This window comes from Lepisosteus oculatus, chromosome 4 (assembly GCF_040954835.1).
Source record: "Lepisosteus oculatus isolate fLepOcu1 chromosome 4, fLepOcu1.hap2, whole genome shotgun sequence".
Classification (NCBI taxonomy): Eukaryota; Metazoa; Chordata; class Actinopteri; order Semionotiformes; family Lepisosteidae; genus Lepisosteus; species Lepisosteus oculatus.
In genome coordinates this window covers 44,839,013-44,859,450 of record NC_090699.1, presented here as the reverse complement: position 1 = coordinate 44,859,450, position 20,438 = coordinate 44,839,013, and the positions used below count along the sequence as shown (strand labels likewise).

Sequence of the window (20,438 nt, the reverse complement as noted above, 5' to 3'; positions counted from 1 at the left end):
GTAAAAGTAAGAGCTGAACTAAATCACACGTTAAAAGTTACAAAGCCCAAGACCTTTGAAAAGACACATCTTTGAGCAAAATGTAAAATGTCTACAACAGCAGAGTTTTAAATGGATTTGGGTAGTGAGTTACAATTATGCAGTATTGCACAAAAGGAAGGTTCTGTCTCTCACTGTGTGGAGTCTGGTCTTCAGGAGAGTAAGAAGACTCTCTCACTCATTGTGTAGAGCCTGTCTTCAGGGAGTAAGAAGGCTCTGTTGCTCATTGCTGGAGTTTGCACAAATCTGAATTAGCAGATCTCAGATTATGATCTGGATTGGAGTCATGCAAAAAATCTATAAAATAACCTGGAGTTCGACTAGTCATTTCTAAATAGGCGGAGAACAAAGTCTTAAAGTGCACTCTAAACTCTACGGGGAGAATGTGCAATCTCCAGGTCATGGGTTATGTGATGTTGTACAGAACCTTTATTTAATACATGGGTGGCTGAATTCTGCAGTTGGACATATGCAATCCTTTTTAGGTCTAGGAACTTACTTTATAGGGCAGCCCAATAATACATTACAGTAGTCTAATCTAGAGTCAGCGAAGGCAGATATCAATATTTCATAATCAGTAGAGGAAAGATTTTAAATGAGTTATGCTACAAAATGGAGCATATTCCTTAAATGATATTTCTTAGATGCACTTCAACTGATAATACAGAGTCAAAAGTAAAACCAAAGTTTCTATCTGACATCAGGAATTTTATTTCAGCACCAGAGACAGCAGCATTGGAGACACATGCTTTGCAAAACAGGTGTTGTGAGTCTAGGAGCATAACCTCAGTCCTGTCACAGTTGAGCTTAAGAATATCAGACCAGATCAGTTTATTTGTCACATGCACAAGTGCTATGAAATGCGTATTTACATGTAGCCATGCAGCAGTAGTTTCTGATTTGGTGTGCGTCACGGGCCCCAACCTAAATACCTGAGCGCATTAAATCTCACAAAGACATCAAGACGTGCAGTGAAGGAACCATCACCCAATGTGTCTATTTATAGTAAATTAGAGGACTTAAACAGCCTCTAGTGCATGTTGACTGTAGTTACAGTTTATTTTGCCCCAGCCTGCCACAGTGTGCAAGTAAATCTGATTGTCATCAGCATAGCATTGAAACCCATAGTGGTGAATGATCTCATTCAAAGGAAACATGTACTGAAAATACGAAATACTAAAGGTCTGGTCACAGAACTCTGTGGAACACTGACTAAGTGGGAGTACAACCAAATTTAAAATAGCTAAGATGTATGTGTTGACTCCTGACATTTTCAGTAATATTGCCTTGAGTTAACTCCTTCTTACACAAATGTCAGCAGTTCTTTACTAGGTGAAAAGACAGTTTTAATTGGGTGGTGCTTTCTGGAAATGGGACAGTTCCATCCATTCATGTTCTAATTACTTTATCCAGTATGTGGCCATGGAGGTGCCAGAGCCATCCCAGCAAGACACGGCTGCAAGGCAGGATTACAGCCTGGACAGGATGTCAATCCAGCGCAGGGCGAACAGACACAAACACACACACACTCACTCACGCTGGGTTCAGTTTTCCTAAAAGCCAATTAACTTACCAATAAGTCTTTGGATTGCAGGAGAAGACTGGAGCACCCAGAGAAAACCCGCATGAACACACAGAGAGCATCCCAGGAAATGACAGGGCTCCAATGCTGAGAACAGCTCTACTAACCACTGCACCATAAACATGATAAGCATTTCACATCATAATCAATTGGCTAATGGAAACCAGGGGAGACAGATCACACAGGACATCAGAGCCACCATGTAAACAGAGTCTTTAAGATGTAAACAATAAAAATAATAATTACAGTTGTATCATTTAATGCAACATAAGGTGATAAGTGTCAAGTAACTCGTTTTTTAACCATTTTTAAGAACATTAGCTTGTTACTTTTTCAGCCTTGTTTTTCAGTTCCATGTCATTAAGGAGAATGATCATCTAGAAAACTAGTAAAACTTTCCCGATTTCCTACCCTGAAGAAAGAACAAAATATACTTGAATGTGTCCATGATCTGTGATGTGTTTGGCTGTGCATTATTCTTCTGTGTTGTGGAAAAAGCCTTTGATACCCATCCTAGTGGTCTCCAAGTATCTGTCCTGGGAGTGACAGATGCCAGCGTCCTGCCTTCCTGTCCCATCTGTTCTTCTGAAGTTCTAAGGTGAAAGGGCATTTTTATTTTCTGTGTTCATGCTTTGGTGCTTTCCACTAGGGAAACATGTGATTGAGATTTGGGACATCCTTAAATTCAATCCCTTAATCCTGATTCATCTTTACATAGTCCGGCACTTTCATATTGCGTATAATTTGAAAAACTATAAATGTATTAATCTGTCCTATGACTCTGTCTTTGATGATTTTTTTTTTCCCAGGGCAAGAGGATAAAGCCCCAGTGATTCAGTAGGCTCATGTCTGCAGTCCAGCCATGATTCAATGGCTCTGCTGAGGATAATTGAAGACAAACCAAAAATTGACATGGCACATTTGGTCCAGATTACTCATACTGGCTCAGTTGTTGCCTAGGATAATTAGTCTTGACAGTCATCTTGCTTCCAGGGTGACAGTTGATACTTTGGGCACTGGCGACAGACAATCCAGCATTTCTAGTTGTGTACCAGTTGTGTAAAAGCCCTTCACGTGCTGTAGCCCCATACTTCGTCTTGTCCCTTCTTGTATCACTCCTTTGGCAGGTCTGACGCAGATCCTGACAAAAACAGTTTCCTCTCTCTGCCTCCCTGGTCCTTCTAATAAGTATTAAGGTATACATACTCATAGGGCTGTCAGGAAAGAAAATAGAGAATAGAGCAGGAATAGAGCAAAGTGAAACTGGAAAATAGTCAAACTTTAAAGGTAAAGGTCAAAGGTATATCTGAGCAGCACCTATAATTTGAGGTATGCAAGTGCTTTATTCACTGGCACAGCTCTGGTGAAAGAGTAATACATCAGAGGTAGACTAGTATAACCAAATACAGTGTTTATTAACAAGATAGCATTAACCAAAGACACATACCAGTTGCAACATTTACAATACAAGGTGTCTGTGAGGTATGTCCTTGGGAGGGCTCTGTAGGGAGCTGTCATTTTGGATCTGATGGAAATCAGGAGTAGACACTCAGGGAAGCAAAAGGTAATTGGACTCAGCTGGTAAAAACTGGGAGTAATAGAGCAGAAGTGTCTCTTTGGAGGGAAAAATACCAGTGGAAAGTGAAACTGGAAAAGCTTTCTGGTTGTAGGTGTTGTATTTAAACATTCTACAGTGTGTAATTCTATGGACATTTTGAAGTTAGAAATGACCTCATTTTTAATGAGGTAAAAAACTTACAAAAGCACTCCAATAAGAAGTCAATTTTTGATTTGTTACAAAAATATTTAATCATCCCATTAAAGAAAGGACAGACTAACTACAGGTTTAATTTTGAAATAAACTGTTACTTAGCCAGCACCTCAGAGGCCCACATTCTTAAGGCCACAAAAATGACACTGACACTCTGAGCCCCAGGAATCCACTTACCCTGCCCAGGTGCCTTCTTAGAAAGCCACTGTAGAACTGAGATTACCGATAGATTTGTGGTAATTGGCAAAGCGCATGAAGCGCTATACCTGTTTCAGGGTAGTGGGTGTTGACCAGTGTCAAACTGCCACTTTCTCCTGGGGAGTCCATTGTAGGCCCTTGGGAGAAATGTGACCACCTCAAAAGGTATCCACAGAAACATGAAATTCACATTTTTCTGATTAAGAGCCAAGATGATGCTACTTGAGACGCAAAACGACCTGTCTGATGTGCTGGATATGCTGGACTCCTGATAAGAGTGGGAAGACTCCAGAATGTTCTCAATATAAACCTCCACTTCTGTCGAGAAGATCTGGAAAGACAATTGAGACAAAATCCTCAAAATAAGGCAGGGGACCTTATACAGGCCAAATGGCAAAAAACAGATATTCAAAATCACCGGTGTTGAAAGCAGCCTTCCAGTGACCACCATCCCTGATCTGCACCAAGTTGCAGGCCCCCCTCAGGTCTTGCAGGCCCCCCTCAGACTTTCTCCAATTAATCGGGGATTAGAGGAAGAGGAGAGCAATTTTTAATATTCTAGATAAGCCCTTGTTAATCAATGTAAGGAAGGATTGTGCCAGCTTTGGCCCCGACAAAACAAACCAGCGCTGTTAGGGAAAGATGAGGAGCAAATTAACCCCTTCAACAGATTCTCTTCAGTGTATTCACTCATAACTCGAGTCTCCAGGGGCCAGAGAGCAAACAAGTAGCCATAAAGGGGGGTGAGGGTAGTTCCAGGCAAGGACAGAGGAGACGTGACTCTGCTCAGCAAGAGTTCCTCGTCTCACCCTGAGCCACAGCGCTTACCTGGAACCCCAGGAAGGTTCTGTTTCTTGCACCCACAGTAAAGGCACAGTCCTTGCAAATGGCAACATTGTTGCTCAGTTGATGAAAGCCTGACCTGTCCAATTTGCATGGGTTCCATCTCAGAAGATATTGTCACAGCAGAGGAAGAACTGAATGGACAGCTGGTGAAGTGAATGACTGTCTTAAGCTCTGCTGGGGTATTATGATTTTTATCCTGTCGTATTTCACGAAGGCAAATGTTTAGCCTTGGAGCTAGTGTAATGACTCCAAATCATGGGAGTAGGTGCTGCAGTCCCAGCATCCCGCCACCAGAAGGCATCTCAACCTCTGGTGTCTACCTCGTCCAATCAGAACCGGCAGAGTTCAAAACAGACATCATTAGCCAATCCCGGTTTGCCTAGTGTCATTATATCACCAAACTCCCCTCCCCAAGCCTACTTAAACCCTGCTCTGGCTCCAGACCTTGTTCAGTATTGTTTTCAACCTGTTGAGCTCTACAAGTCATCCTTCATTGTACTCACTCTGGATTTCTGGATTTCTGGATTTCTGGATTTCTGGATTTCTGGATTTCTGGATTTCTGGATTTCTGGATTTCTGGATTTCTGGATTTCTGGATTTCTGGATTTCTGGATTTCTGGATTTCTCCTGACCTTGTGCTTTATACTTAATCTGTCTCCTGTTTTTTTTTTTTACTTTTGCTCGCCTCTAGATTCCAGTTCTGGATTTCCACAATTATAGAAACTTTGGATTTCATTTGATCTGCATAGGGTCCACCTCTTGCCTTTTGGGCTGACGAACAGCCTAATAGTAGGTCTCTACAGAAAAGCTAATCTTTCAGCTCCTCTGACAGCAAGAGCTTCCTCCCCACAGGCACTGGACTCCTAATCGAGAGAGTTCGAAATCTAATAGCAAACTGCGGCATAGCTGGACTTCCTTGTCGCAGTTTAAGGAGCTGGTGTGCAGAATCAGCTGAACTCCCAGGCAAATCAAAAACAAGAAGGAACTTGCATTTAAAAGCTTGAATAATTCTGCAGATGGGGGTTGGTCCCCCCCCCCTTTTTCCCAGAGCGCAGCTGCCCATGCTAGAGCTTCTCCAGCGAGTAAGGATGCAATACATGCCACCTTCTTCTGATCGGTGGGAAACTGACTGCTGCATAGAGGAAATTCTCACATTGGGTGAGAAAGCCACAGGGACCTGAAGAATCTCATGAGAGCGGCTGAGGTATTTAAAAAACATTCTGACCAGAGCAGCAGGCATGGGCAGGACGTCCACATAGACCTAGACAGACAGCAGTGCAGTCATGCTTTTAACAGCATCTTTTAATTTAGGCTTTCTTGCGGTGCCTGGATGGAGACTCATCACACTGGTGAAACTTAAGTTGGCCTGCCGGGTGCACTACAGTATATCTCTTTGTCTTGCCGTAATACGCATGACACTTACTGGCTGAGAGCAGAGTTTGAAGGTGGTGCAGGAGAACCCAGGTGCAGGGTAAAGCCGGCAGGCAGGTATCGGTAAAGTACAATCCAAGCTGCCGTCAGACATCAAGTAGAGTTTGTTGCCAACAAGGTAGTGAAAGTACACTGAGAAAATCCAGGAGCAAAACCAGGGCACAGACAGTTCCAAGGCCAGAGAAATAACTAAGCAGAGTAGAGGCAAACATTTAAAATGGAGTCCAAAAACACAGGTGAGGTTCAAAGACAGGAACATCAAGAGCATGTGTGAAACTGGAACAAAGACTCTCTGAGTCAGTCTATTGGGAAGATTAGGTCTTAGAAACAAGGTAAGTACTGGGTTAATAGCATCAGGTGGGACAGACTTCCTACCACTTCATGTTGTTATGGTAACAGATTGATTGGAGGGTGGAGCAGCAGGGTTTTGTTGCCATGGTTTCTGGGAGGCGTCTTCTGGTAATCTGTCAAGAGCAAGTATGACACAGACAGTAAATTGGACACAATTATGTTCTGCTTACCATATACTCAATGCCATCATTATATGACTTATATTTGCCAGGCAAGATATCAAAGCCCATATGGGCATAACTAATGTTCTGTTTTAAATTTACAGGATTAGACTGATTTAAAATCAACAAATTCAAGCCTTTTTCCAGAGCTGCATCAAATAAGAAAAAAAAAAACGATCATATGTATCACAGGAGGTTATGTGGTTGGGTAAAATATAGCTCTAAATAAGCATACTTCAACTGTACTTTGCAGGATATCAGCAGTGTCAATACCTCAGGGCAAAGATGAATTATACCGTATATCCAGTAGGCGAAATATACATATTTATGTACTATTTCTCTCTCCCAGTAACCGTGGTTATTAATGCTAATCAGTTATGCAGTCACATTACTGGCTAACCACACACACAAAAAAACTGGTGACCCTTGTCTCCAAAATCTTTACACCTTCGAGTCCAACAGGAATTAGACTAAAACCCGATATTTCTCGAATCCATAATGAATGCAACACCACACTTCCCGTTCCATGCTAAAAAGTAGACATTTAATTTCTTACTTTTTTCCACGCATGAACCAACTTAATTATGTATTATTTTTTTAAAAAAACTGACTTGGTAATTGAACGTTGTCAGGCCTGAGACTCGCTTAACTAATGGCCGTGTGAACCTGATAATTAAGTTGACTGGCACTTTGGGTTACCTGGCGTGTACGCGCTTGTGCCATGCAAGCAGCACTGATTAGCGTGAGTGGTACACTGAAATTCACCGCATTTAAGCGTGGGTTTTCACAGTTGGTAACGTATGATAATATTCACACGCGAACAACAAAAAAAAGATTTGCCAGTCTTCAATGTCACCTTGGATATAGGGGTACAAATCGCATTTGTGTAAGGAGAGCACATTTTAAAACTAGAATTTTTATTTCATTCTTAAGAACAAGACCAATTTGCAGTATTTATGCACATGACGTTCGAAGGGCACAATCCGGATTTTGAGAGTTGAGAATCGAGTCCCCGGTACTTGTTTGCTTGTACTTGTACAAGCGTCCATTTACTTCCCCATTCATTCATTTCAAATAATCCCTTTGGTCGTAAAGGCTCCCAGGGAGCTGGAGACTCAAATAGCAGGCAGGAGAGGAGGGACTTCATCTACTGTAGGACAATGTGCCAGTCCATACAGTAGTAGGTAATGAGTTGCGTGGGGCGAATTTAGAGGCGTCAGTTAAGCTTGCCAAGTACACCTGTTGTAATGACAGGGGGAAACCGGAGTAAATCTCGTGTGGGAGGAAACCCGCGAGAACACCCCGATTCCGCAGAGGCAGACTCTGAAACCGCGCAGCAGCTGCGCTGCGTTTCGCCAGGTATTTGTACCTCATTGCTATTAATGAGAAGACCGGCGAAGGAGTGTCGGCGACCTCCTTTCGTCCTAACCCGATCAGCTCACACTTGGGCTCCACCACGCACTCTAACCAGCACAGATGAGCGGTATGGCGGGCACGAAGCGGTATGTCCAAAGAGGAAGACAAGAGGGGACATGAACAGGAGCCAGATCCATTCCCACACTGCACTCGTACTTGCCCTCGGTGCTCCGCAGCCGCTACAGTAGTCTGATTTATTTTAAGAAGAGTTAATAAAACCATTGTGGACTTCTTACCTGTAAAGTAAAGGGAGCAAACGTTAGTTGAAACAGACAATGGTACAATACAGACAGTAGTTTTGTAACCAGTGTAGTTTTATATACAGTACGTAATTGATTAATAACTCTTTCTGTGACTTGTACAAAGATTGAATCTCCTAACAGAAGCAATGCACATCCGCTCAATGTCTCCCGTTTTCTGCACGACTGCGCTTTGCTGTTAATTATTACGCTTTGGTGTTCGCTGGAGGTGGGTCTATTTCTGTAAAAAGCAGTAAAAAAAATTAAAATAAAATTGAGGCAGACATTAGAAGGGTCCAGTTTCTGGAAGAAATGAAATTAAAATAGCCCTTCTCCTTGATTTATGTTCAAAAACTAACTCGCCTGGATGAAAGAACCGTCCGTGCACCTGTCTTTCACAAACTACACCCCATGTGTTTTAGGATGAATCCGATTTTCAGGACCTTCTTTAAACAGCATGACTATATTTCACTTAATATAGTGTATGTCTAATATTTTATACATTTCATCTTCATATGGGGGTTGCATGGTGGCTCAGTGGTTAACACTGCTGCCTCGCAGGGCTGGGGCCGTGGGTACAATTGCGGACCAGGGGCGCTCTCTCTGTGGAGTTTGTATGTTCCCCGCGTTTTCGCGTGGGTTTCCTGCGGGTGCTCCGGTGTCGTATCCATTTCAGTATCCCTTGGAAATGTGTATCCACCTCCAACAATGCGCACGCGCCGTTATTTCAGGGACGCCCATATACAGTATAAAATGATTGATACTGTATGTAACAAGGACAAAAGACGCACATGGCCTTTGTGAGCTTTCTTTGAGGGTCCTCTGGCTCGAGTACAGATACCTTTAGCTTTCATTCAACTGGTGGTGGCAACATTTTTACATTACATTAATCCCTAGCAAAAACGCATTAAATACACCGAGAAACCGATACAAACACACACAAACAACTGGATCCTTTTTTTTTTATCTATATCGTAATAAGCAAAGGCGCAAACATGCACTCAAGAGTTGCCTACTGTACAGTATATAATTAAATATCCTGGAACGTTTTGTGGAGCGTGTGATCATTTCGGAGAAGCGATACAGATTTCCAGGGGAGACTGACTTACATACGACACCAGGATAGGCACTGGCTCCCCTGCGACCCTGTATTACATAAAGCAGTTAGAAAATGTTTGGAAAAATGTCAAAGGAAAACATGAGAAATGGAGATCGAGAGTTTGGATGAATTCTGTACATTGAGGTGTCACATACAGTACATGGATTGTTGGTAAATTCAAGGTCCTGCTAGGACCTGGCCAGAAATATAAATACGATTAAAGAGCTACAACTTTATTATTGGTGTCATACGCTTTTCTTCTGCGTGGAAGGAGAGTTTATAATATGAATGCTTGCGCGTGTGGCTGTCTCAGGTTCTGTGACATGGGTCCTCTCCACAGAACTCCTGTGACATTTATCAGTACCACAGAGCCAGTGCTTCCCAGGCGAATTCACTCAGGACTGTGTTGGTAAACATTGTGTAATGCAGCGAGTTACCATATTCAGTCAAAAATATAACGAGCATGGTGGACGTAGAGTTAATAACATAATATTTACAGACTTAATAGCCCGACAGCGTCAGTGCTACAGTCGCTGTGCGAGACTCGCGGATGTGAACGGACAAGGCTGTGAGGAGTTCAGTCTCGCATGAGGCAGGAGAGAACCCCGCGCTCAGCGCGCACCCGTGAGCGCAGCGCTGGAGCCCAGTTATGTAACAGCGTGGCTTCCGCTCGTGACTGCTTTTCCAGTGTCTGGCGTGATAAATGCTTACCCTCTCCCCAAATCTCACCGTACATACAGTGACCAGAGCAAGTGCGGTTATGCAGAAAAACTGTTTTATAGACCATTACTTAAAATAGCCTCTTCTCCAACCTCTCCAGAAATTGCCACACATCCAATATATTATTCAGCACAGATAAATCCCTCCTTCATGGTTTTCGGGCACCCTGAACTTTACAGAAACGCTGGGTGGGAAGAGCAAGACTCGGTATAGATAACCGAAGAAACATCAATATCTTATTTTAGTATTTGATCTTTTTTTTTAGCGCAACTGATTATATTTGGGTGCGAGCACCGGCAAATCCAGAGCAAGGTGAGCGACTGAAGACGAAACGAGAAATAACAGGGTGGTAACTTCAAGAAGTGACGGGAAAACCCACATCGAACGGGTGACTGACATGAGAGAGAGGGGAGATAGAGAAACGATCCAGCCAGCAGTTGCAAAGAGATTATATTCTTGGATCTACTGTAAATGCCACAGTTTAGAGAAGCGAATCCTGGAATTTACCTCTCTTGAAAGCACTGAGCAAAGGCACTTTTAAAAAGAATAGGAGAAAATGAGCCCAGGGACAACTCGAAGAGGACACTACAATAGATAATGTAATTAAAATATCTTGGTAGACTCCTTTAAAATGTTCATCCTGGATCTGTGCCAATCCGTGGCTTTCTTTGATGCATTTTATTAAAAGCCACTAGTTGTGAAAGCCGTACAGATGAAAAACAGTTTGTGTATTTCGCGTTCAGAAGACAAGCGAGCGCACGCAGCATTCGAAACGACAGTAGAACTTGGGATAATTTTGGAAATATCGAAAGCTCCCTAAAACGGTATTGATTCGAGGCGGTCATATAGAGTATTGTAATGCGCACCTGAAAGCTGAGGTGAGGTTGAGAAAGGACGGTCTGCGTCCTGCGAAGAGCTGATGATTCCCGCACTGTTATAGCGGAGGTCGGCTTTCCTGTAGGACAGTACTCACCGCAAAATCCGGCTATCACTGAGTGTCCAGACTGGATGCAGTTTCGTCGGATAACGTAGACCGCCGTCTTTAGTGTTTTTTTTTAATCATTTGGGGATTTTATGAAGCTTTCTTGGAGCTTTGGAAAAAGAATAAAGACATCGACCAATTAAGTGCGTGGAGCGCGTTTGGTAAGCAGAGTGAGGGAAAAGCAACAGCCGAAGAGTGCAGTTCAGACGAAAATTATTTTTATTTTTTCCGGTGGTTGCGATATTAGCTTTACTTGGTGTGCCTTGGGGCAAGGCTGTAAGAATCACTAAAAGTTATCACTGTTATCCTTGTTGGTTTAGTTTTGCGTTAAAAGTCAGCGATGAAGGCGAAAAACAGGCAACAGAGCTTGTCTGATTCGAGAGAATTGGACGGTTCCTATGACCAGCTAACCGGTAAGTGCAAACCTTCGTGTTGCGCTCCGATAGTTAAAGATGCAATGTCATTTTTTAACAGTTTTAAAAATACATGGAAACTTTCAGTTTTGTTTACGCTCTTATAGCTTCACGATACGTGGTCATGAGAAGTTGAACAAGTTGCTGGAGCTACCTGTATAAACTAACTTCTTAACACCGAAATTAGATTTTATATAACTAAGGTATTATTTGTTGACGTCTTTACTTTTTTCAGTCTAAGGAAAGTGGACATTACATCTTTAAAACGGGATCTGCATGAGAGCGCTCGCATGTTTTATCAATTGCATTGATGTTTGAAAAACGTGGATTCCTTTGCTGACCTGGTTTATCTTTTAGCTTATTGGGTTCATCTGTGGTTTCAGGACACTAGTCTTCTCCTTAAATGTCACTTTTATATTTAATTTCATTGCGAGTTAGGACTATTTTGTGTGCTGATTACTGTTTTTTTAAATCTGAATATATTTTTTAAAATCATATCAATTGAAGTTGTAGTTTCCTGCACCTGGAGTTTGTAATCTAGACTTCCAAGTACAACATTCCGTAATACTTCTCGCATTCTCTTAACGCATAATCATCCAATAACTGCAGAACAGTTTGATTGCAAAAGGACAAAACAGATTACTAATGTAACCAAGGACAGATTTACTACAGCCCGCGTATTTAGAACTACTGTTTCCTCTGTCATTAATAAGGTATCCAAGTTATTCCGAAGAACCAGTTTGGAATTTTAATTTATCAGGGTTTATTAAACTAATGAAATGATTATTTCCTTACTTGGCAGCCGAGAGCGTCTATTTAATACAGCATAGACTATGGTGTATTTGAGTTATTTTGTAAACGGGGAGGAGGACGTTTTGTGGGGGGATTTATAAGTACCCGTTTATCGATTAGCATTTGAATTCAACTCGTAAAGAAAGATCAGCACATTAAATAAAAGCTTTGACACATTTCCGTATCATTATCAATTTTCAATGACTGTGGGAAGTGTACCATCAAAGAAGATATTATTTATACATCTCTTCCCATATAAAAAGAAGTGTCTTGTATTAAAAAAAAAACGAAGGAAAAGAATAGAGAGTGCACCAGTCATACTATTTGATTTCCATTTACAGTATATTATAAGCGGGATGCGTGCAGACTTTAATTGTGCAGTACTGAAGGGTCAGTCTAGACAAGTCCTTTGTACTGTGCTCTGAAGCTTGAAAAGAACTGGCTGAGATGTGCCTTATGGCTTTAGGAATGATGATGTGCAGTGCCTACGTTTGAGATATGTAACAAAACACTTTGAACCATTTTGATGTAATGTTATGTACCTATTGGGTTTGTATTTTGCCTGTCACAGACTACACTACTGTATAAAAATAATGCTTTCCCATTTAAGTAATGCTGAAAACTCTGGTATTTCTCTTGAATCTGCATCAGGCAATATTGTCTCAGTACTCCAACAAAATACAATAGCAGTTAATGGCATTTGTGTACAATGAAACAGACTATATAATACAGTATATTGCTATGTCCAGTGCCAACCAAAGGGAAAATTGTATTTTGGTGCCAACCCACTGATGGGCACTAGCCAGAACTGTGACTAGTGTTTTGTTTTGGATTTGAAGGAGGATTTGAAATATGGTACCTGTCATTGTAATGATTTTGCCACAAAGAAAAAACATTACTTCATAATGCTGTGTCTCCTACACAGGGTTTTTACCTCCAGTTTTGCTTAATATGTACAATCCTCCTAACCAGCTCTGTCATTTGGTATGTTAAACTAAACAAACTGTATATCTGAGAGGCAGGTATAATCTAAATCCTTAGCCAAGATTTTATTTTTCATATATTATACACTTCCTTGATCACAGTACTCTGGACAGTCATCCATATCACCCACATGTGAGGCCAGCCCAGGGTGTGACATGACCTAGAAGGTTGTTTTACAGTTTAAACCAAGGGAATTGATGAATATCCAATTGCAGGTTGGTTGACCCATTTGCAAAAAAAATAAATGCATTAAGAAGCTATGAAAGTGGGAATTGTATCTGTGTTTCTTGTGTAAAAGTTGCTGAACTTTTAATATGAGTGAAAAGGAGGGATTCACTTTCATCTCCTTCCTAATTAATGCAGTTTTCTGTGTTGAGAACCATTTTTGGTTGAATGACAAAAACACTGCTAAGGAGAGGTTTTTGACCTCTAAGTTAACTTCAGTTAAAAGGTGTTTTCTTGACTTTTTCCTCTGAAATTATACAGTAAGCCTCAAGATCAGCAGATCCTCAGAGCTCTTCTTTATTACAAGTGAGACAATGTCATATGCATGACTGGCAGATAGGTCAGTTTCTATCAACAGGAGGTAGAAATGGAATAAGGAGCTAGAGTGGAATATTAAGCAAGCTAATTTACTCTTTTATTTTTAATTCCTATATTGTTCATCCTTTCCTCTCTCCTTAAATGGACATCTCAAAGGTTGAATTACAGTGTAACTTAAGCAGTTCTGTGTAGAGAAAGGGTTTGGGAAATCGAAAAGTGCATTTTACAGCATCGTCTTTGGGCTGTGAGCTGTAACAGGAATTTATTGCTGTTACAAAGTACACTTACAATTATTGGTTCTGAAAGCCTTTGCCACTAGTACCAACTTAGGCCAATATTAAATACAGACTGGACCTGCCAGTTGTGGATCATGACTGTGGTCCTTTACTTGACACCTGATTTCTGTTTGCTTTTCGCCTTGCATTATGTAATCTACAAATAGGTGGTCAGTGCAATTTTTGGTTTGGTCCAGACCCTAGTTTGAAAGAAGCATCATTCACGAGACTGTGATTGTATGTGTGACAAGAACTCAAGATTGGCCTAATCCCTTAAGAGTAAAGGTTCTCTTAATTACAGTAGATGTATAACATACTGTATACAGTACAAGTCGTTCAGGTGGGTAGATGCATCAGCATGCGTTGCCTGCAAAGGAACAAGTAATAGGTTTATTCCATGCTGAAAAGAGAAGAAAGAAAACACAACGTTTTGATCGTGGAGCCTTCTTCAGGTGTCATACTGTATGCAAGTAACACAAATCTGTGTCCCATATAATAGGCAGGGGAAGGGAGCAAGACCAGAGATAAAACGTATTAGATACTTCCAGATCCTTAACAGGCCTAATTGCAGTAAACTCCTGTGCTGATGAAGTGTATAAGAGCATAACTGTTCTTGTGTTTTAGAGATATTGTAGAATAGTTCATCCAACTGCAGATCAGGAGTTAATGTGTTCTACAGGGAAGGATGCCAGTCTGGTCCTGCCTCTTGTCACGTTCGTAAACCCGTCCTCTTAAAGACGCTCCAGCCCTTCCTTGTTTTCTACTCATCCACTGAACCTGCTCCCTGTGTGTTTTTAAATCTTGTTTGTCTTGGATGGACTGCCCGGTTTTGGACTTCTGCCTCCGCTTGGATTCTCCCTTGGACTCAGTTCTGGATTGTTTGCCTCGGCCACACCTCCCCCGAACACCAGTGCACCATGGACACGCCCCCCTGTTTTTCATTCCCGACTCTCGCATGCTTTTTTCCCCTTGTTTTCCTCACTCATCCCCGGATTGTGTCGTCTGCATAGGGTCCAGAAAGAACGGCTTAGTTACACCTTTTGTGCATACCAAGAAAATAATGCCCAAATAATAAATTATAATGTGACTTGAAATGAATATATACAAAGGCAGCTGTTAAGCTCTTCCTGCAGATCAGAAAGTGTATGCTTTGATGTCCCTGATGTTCAATTGAGTAATTTGTAGTGTTTTTTTAATGTATCATTCTAAGAACATTTATGCAACATTTTATTCATTGTATTTGGGTTGCATTGATAACATCAAGGACCTCCAGCTTGTAACTTTCATCAGCAAAGTTTAGAACACTTTTATGACTTGTAAAGGAATGTGACTGAATAAAATGTTATGTGAATGTGAATACGCCTGGTCTAATTATGTACCAATATTAAACATGATATGGTTGGTTGGTCCATTTGCAAAAGGTAAAATTTGTGGAAATCTAGGCACCCAGGAATTTCATCTGTATTTCTAGTTCAAGGTAAGATTCAGTATGAGTAAAGAACAAGGCAAACACTCTCATCTCCATCCTAATCAATGTGTTTTTCTGTGTTGAAAGCCCCATGTACCATTATATGGCACAACATTTTTTTATTAGTAATGCATGTAAATTATACTAAAAGAACAGGTACTGTACAGTATGTCCCAAGCTATAATTATATTTTTAAGTAGTTTTATCTTTAATTACATCCAATGATAATTAGGCTTTAAAATTGTTCACTTGTCCAGTGAAAGCCTAGTATAATTGTTTTAAAGCATCAGCCCCAAGACAGTATATTGTTCTTTTGCTTGGTTACTGTTTACTCTTTAGAAGAATGCTAATGAGATGAATCCTGTCTTTTATCTCTTTCCACAACGTCTTCAGGGTGAATGCTGTACTGCCCAAGCGATATTCTGTTGAAGCCGGTTTGCCTTTCTTTTTATGTGTTCTGGGTTTTTGTTTTGTTTGCATTAATGCTTGAATGGCCAGCCTTTGATTTATGAATAAGCTTTGTGATGTGTGCAGTTTTCGTATTGATATTCTCTAAAGGACTTTCCCCCTTTTTTCATCTCGGAAGTTGGTGTTGAAATACCTGAAGATCCCACAGAGGAGGGAAGTGTTGATTTAGAATAGTAACTGAGGGAATAATGCAGGCCCTGCCTCTTGATCTGAGGGGATTCCGAATGATGATTATGGGTAATGTGAGACACGAACCGGACAACACAGAGGGGAACTAAGAAGTGCTTTTAAAACAGCAAGCAGAAGCTTTTTTAGAGACGGGGTTGAGGAAAGCTGTACCTACAGTAGCCATGGCAAGGAATGTGATACCTTGGTTCCTTTCAAGAATCATCTGTAATTGGATTAATCTGCTTCTGACCATCAACTGGGTTAAATGGGCCTTGGGGCCTTCTCTCATTGGCAAACATTATGTTCCCAGTTATCCCACAGTTTCCCTCATTTCTGTGTCATTTCAAAGTAGTTAATTTTATATATCATTTCAGTTGAAGATTTATATAGATACTGTTGCATTAGATGCTATGTTGAGTATTAGGGCTCACACTTGAATGATGTGTGACTCTACATACTGTATATGAACTACAGTACATAGCAGATCAGATTAGAGTAGCGTAAAGATGTAATAAATTAGTGGAATCCAATAGTGGAATTTAACCAAGACACCAAGGTTAACAGCCCTTTCTTTGGAATAGTTTTAAAGGACCTTTAAACACCAGGTGGTAATGGCACCAGTAAAGACATTTTGGATGTGAATTTGGACATTCTTGATTTAGAAATGAAAGTGCCAAACTGTCTTTGGAAATGTACAGTACCAGTCTTGACATGACCCAAGCTTGCTTAGCTTCAAAGAGCATCATTTAGCTAATTTATGCAAGGATCTGTTTTAATGTTTCATATGGTTTTGTGGTGCCTGTTGCTTGAAATATCCTTATCATTTCTTATATGTTCAGTGTCGTCCATGTATTATTTAACTTGTTGCTCTAACCATATGTTCTCTCTTCCTTTGTGCTGGCACAGGTTTTATAAAGTGTGGTACTTTTAGAAAGATCTGTTATTGTTACTAGAAATTTGGAGGCCACATCTTTTGTTATGGTGCACAGACTATTTTCTTTTCAGTTGTAAACAGTGGGGTACAGAGCTGCTTCTGAATTTCCTGTCTTTCGGCAGTGTTCTCGCTGTTCCTCCGAAATTGAATTGTGACTCAAGCAGTCCTACTTTATGTTAGCATTACGTAGAAAAGGTGTGATATTGCCATTGCAGATAACTTTTGGAAAGTGCCTTTCTCTCCAGGTTTCATAGCACGTGCCTAATGTTTCTTTAAGAACTTGAAAAATATATTAATTTTTATCTTTTAGCTAGCTATTTGTTGCTTTTTTGTCCTGAAAGCCCCCCAAATCACCAAACACACCTCCTACTCACCTCCCCCCTAGAGTTAAAAGAGATCTAAACCCATTCTGAAAGCAACCTTTAGCTGATCTCCTGCATTCTGGTTTCAATCATAAATTGTATATTGGGAACCACTGCTGGTGTTATAGTGCTCTCTTCACAAGGCAATTAAACTAATTTGTGAGATTGGACAAATTTAGCTGGTAATCTATAAACGCAGTTTGTAATGAACTGAAAACACTGCATTTTAACATGGTTTATGGAAGCTACTGTGCATATCAACGATGCACATTTTGTAAATTCAAAAGAGGTGCTTTCCTCCACTACAGGAAATGTAAAACCCAGTGTGTTTTCGCTGTTGGACATATTGCTCGTGGAAATGACAATGTCTTCAGAAACTGAACATAATCTGCAAAAAATCTTCTCAGTATTATGTTTAAATACAATATACCCCAAAACTTGTTTTTTGCTTCTGAGGGGCCCTACCAGAACAATACCCCCAAAGCCTGGTACTTCAGACATACTAGTTCTTTGTAGGACATGCATCGCGTTGAAATAAAGAGCTTGAGAAGAGATGTTAATGTTGATCCTAGTATTGCATTCAGTGCCACTACAGAGGAAAAAATCAAACTGCATGACTTTGTATGAACAGGGTTTCTGTACTCTACCAATTATTATGTGACAGAATCTCTTTAAACCTGGCCTCACTAACTTGTATGAATTCTTACTCTATAATGCTGTAACGTACTGTGTTATGCCTTTGTTAATATACACCATTTCCATTTCTGTAATATTGTAAACACCCTTATTCCTGTGTTTATGTACATTTCTAAAGAGAAAAAGAAACAATCTGTCTTTGCAGCAGCTTAAGGTGTTTACGACGAGCCCTTCTTGGTTTGGGGTCAGTCTCTTTCTCACAAGCCCCCCTGTTGTCCTGCACTGGCCTGCTTGCTCACTCTTGACTCACGGTGCCCTGGCTCGGAGGTGTGAGTGATTGCTCTGCACAGGAGACCCACGCTTAGAGATGATCTGGTCTAATTAGCTGTATAGGCTGAGTCTTTGTGCTGCTGTTGATTTGAACTCTGCCCGTGCTTGCGCACAAGCAGAAATTCATTCTAAATGTAAATCCGACGGTGGGTGGAGGGAGGGTGACTCAGTCCTATTTTTTCCCATGGCTGGTGGTGCGGTCAGCCAAGGCGAGAGAGGATGACCTGCACATTTCAAAGCAGGTGTGGGCAGCATCAAAATTAAAAGCCCTTTCATTCTTATTCTTATTCTTATTCTCTGCATATCCAGTACAGAGTTGTAGGTGGGACTGTGGCTCTGTCTGGATGTGGTTTGTTTTAGAAGCTTTGCTTTCACAGTGTTAAATATAAAATATTTCTCAGTGTACTCTTTCTGAAAATCAAAGGGTTAAATAAGAGGATCATGCTTGCCTTTCCTTTTATTGAGACTGTTTTTAATCAAGTTTGGCATCAAATTAATGTAGTTTGGAAAATCAATTGATCTTAAAAAGGTTCACTTTTTACTATTTTATTTTTAATATGCTGATATCTACATTTTGTAGTGGTAGCTGTTTGTTATAACCAAAAATTTCTGCATTAGTCTTTGGGTTGGCACACTACTGATGCATTCCCCTTTGGATGTTTAAACATTTGTGATGTTTTAATTGTGTTTCTCAAATTTCATCAAGGAAGATCATTAAGCAAAGAGAATGATTTATTCATCTTCTATGTTTTGCATCTCCAGCAGATCAAGATCAAGGGGGAATACAGTGACAAACAGCATTCTGTTCTCGTTAATTTCTGTGCGTGGCATGACTGCCAGTTACTGGCCACTGGTCTCAGTTGAGTGAATGGATATCAGTGTGTTACTGTACTTTTAAATGATTTACTCTCTATTGTTTTCCTCCCTTTGGGCTTCAGTGTTGGAAACACCACTGAGGAAGGAAAGACAAGGTGATTAATCAGCACATTGTGGGAATAAGTAAGACAAACAGAATTACCTGGGAGGTTGGAAGGATAGTGTGACATTTAGGGCTGCTGTGTCGCAGCTCCTGGGTCACAGGGTTCAATTCCAGAGTGTCTTCTGTGTAGAGATTGCATCTCTCTTTATCCACATTGGTTTTCTATGAGCTTCAGTTGCCTCCCACCCCTGGGAGGCATGCTGGCAAGGTTAAGTGATGTCTGTAAATTGCCCCTCTATGTGTTGTCCGACAATAGACTGAAGTCCTGCCTTGTTTTCAGGGTAGGCTTCTGCGACTCTTCCCAGGAATCAGTGCCTTGATTTGATACAAGGTGGCTAATTAACCTGGGAACAGTGACAGAGGACGTTGCAGGCTCTGGTGCAAATATATTGCGGGCTTCCTCTCATGATATAACACACTAGCTGTGTTTCCTCCCCAGTCTCTGCAGGAGTGAGGCACGGTGCGTGACGAACAAGCGGACTGCTGGAATTAACGTAGACTCATGCTCAACCTCTTTGTCGGCTGCAGCCCCCCCAAAAATCTCTATCATAGTCAGTTTGGCTAAACTGCACTCTTTTGATTTTTCTTTTGCGTGCACCACTTAAAGGTATAACTAAAGGTATTGTGGTGGTGATTCTTGGCTAATTTGAGTCATTTCCATTTACTTCCTTTTTATTCTTCATTTCTTCTTCCTCATAAAACTTTGTTGTAATCGGCTTATTTAAAAACTCCAATCAGAATGGTTCCCACAGACCTTTGCATGGCTGCTCATGTGTATCTTGCCAATTAAATTAAAATACATTTTATATCCAAACATCCAATCCCAGTTCTAGCCCTGGCCTTAATGGGATTCTTTGAAACATCAAGTTAATTATGAGAGATTATTTTGAACGTCCTGTGAGAGAGACAGACTTTCAATATTAATGGCATAAATACAAGTGAATCACCAGAGGTATAACAAAACTACAATATCGGACTACTGTGTGTAGTACTGTAGTAGTTAAAAGAGGGTCCATACTTCACTGTAGGGGGTCCCCAGTCATGGAGCCCACTCCACAGTGCGGCCCTGGTGTGACTACACCGGCGTCTATCTCCTATACCTCGATCACCACGTAGGAAGCCTATGGAGTTCTCTCCTCTTTTTTCATGGGCAGATGGGGCCCTGATAGGGCTTGCACCCTGGACTCTGGTGGCAAACTGTCTAACAACCCAAGACAGCCATTCATACCTGCTGTAGGAGAAGGAGAATCC

General features: G+C 41.0%; 1 protein-coding gene and 1 long non-coding RNA gene across 6 annotated transcripts in view; one reads left to right on the top strand and one right to left on the bottom strand.

The window, feature by feature from the left end:
• Nucleotides 1-1,853: 1,853 nt before the first annotated feature.
• LOC107077416 (uncharacterized) lies at nt 1,854-10,809 on the bottom strand. Of its 2 annotated transcripts, none has more exons than XR_001478452.2 (3): nt 10,720-10,809; nt 5,860-6,331; nt 1,854-3,921 (listed from the first exon to the last, which is right to left on the bottom strand). It is a non-coding gene; the product is annotated as an uncharacterized lncRNA (long non-coding RNA). The 2 variants fall into 2 exon arrangements; XR_011189463.1 differs by lacking the exon at nt 10,720-10,809 and adding an exon at nt 7,749-8,710.
• LOC102695197 (A-type potassium channel modulatory protein KCNIP2) overlaps nt 9,865-20,438 on the top strand; it is a 251,957-nt gene continuing 241,383 nt past the window's right edge. Inside the window, exons 1-2 of one of the 4 annotated variants that reach the window (XM_015347821.2) lie at nt 9,865-10,165; nt 11,156-11,248. In XM_015347821.2, the coding sequence (XP_015203307.1) occupies nt 11,176-11,248 (73 nt within the window). In that variant the 5' untranslated portion in view covers nt 9,865-10,165; nt 11,156-11,175. Of the gene's footprint in view, nt 10,166-10,195; nt 11,249-20,438 lie in introns of those variants that run through there. The other 3 variants (XM_015347820.2, XM_015347819.2, XM_006630879.3) reach the window with 3 other exon arrangements.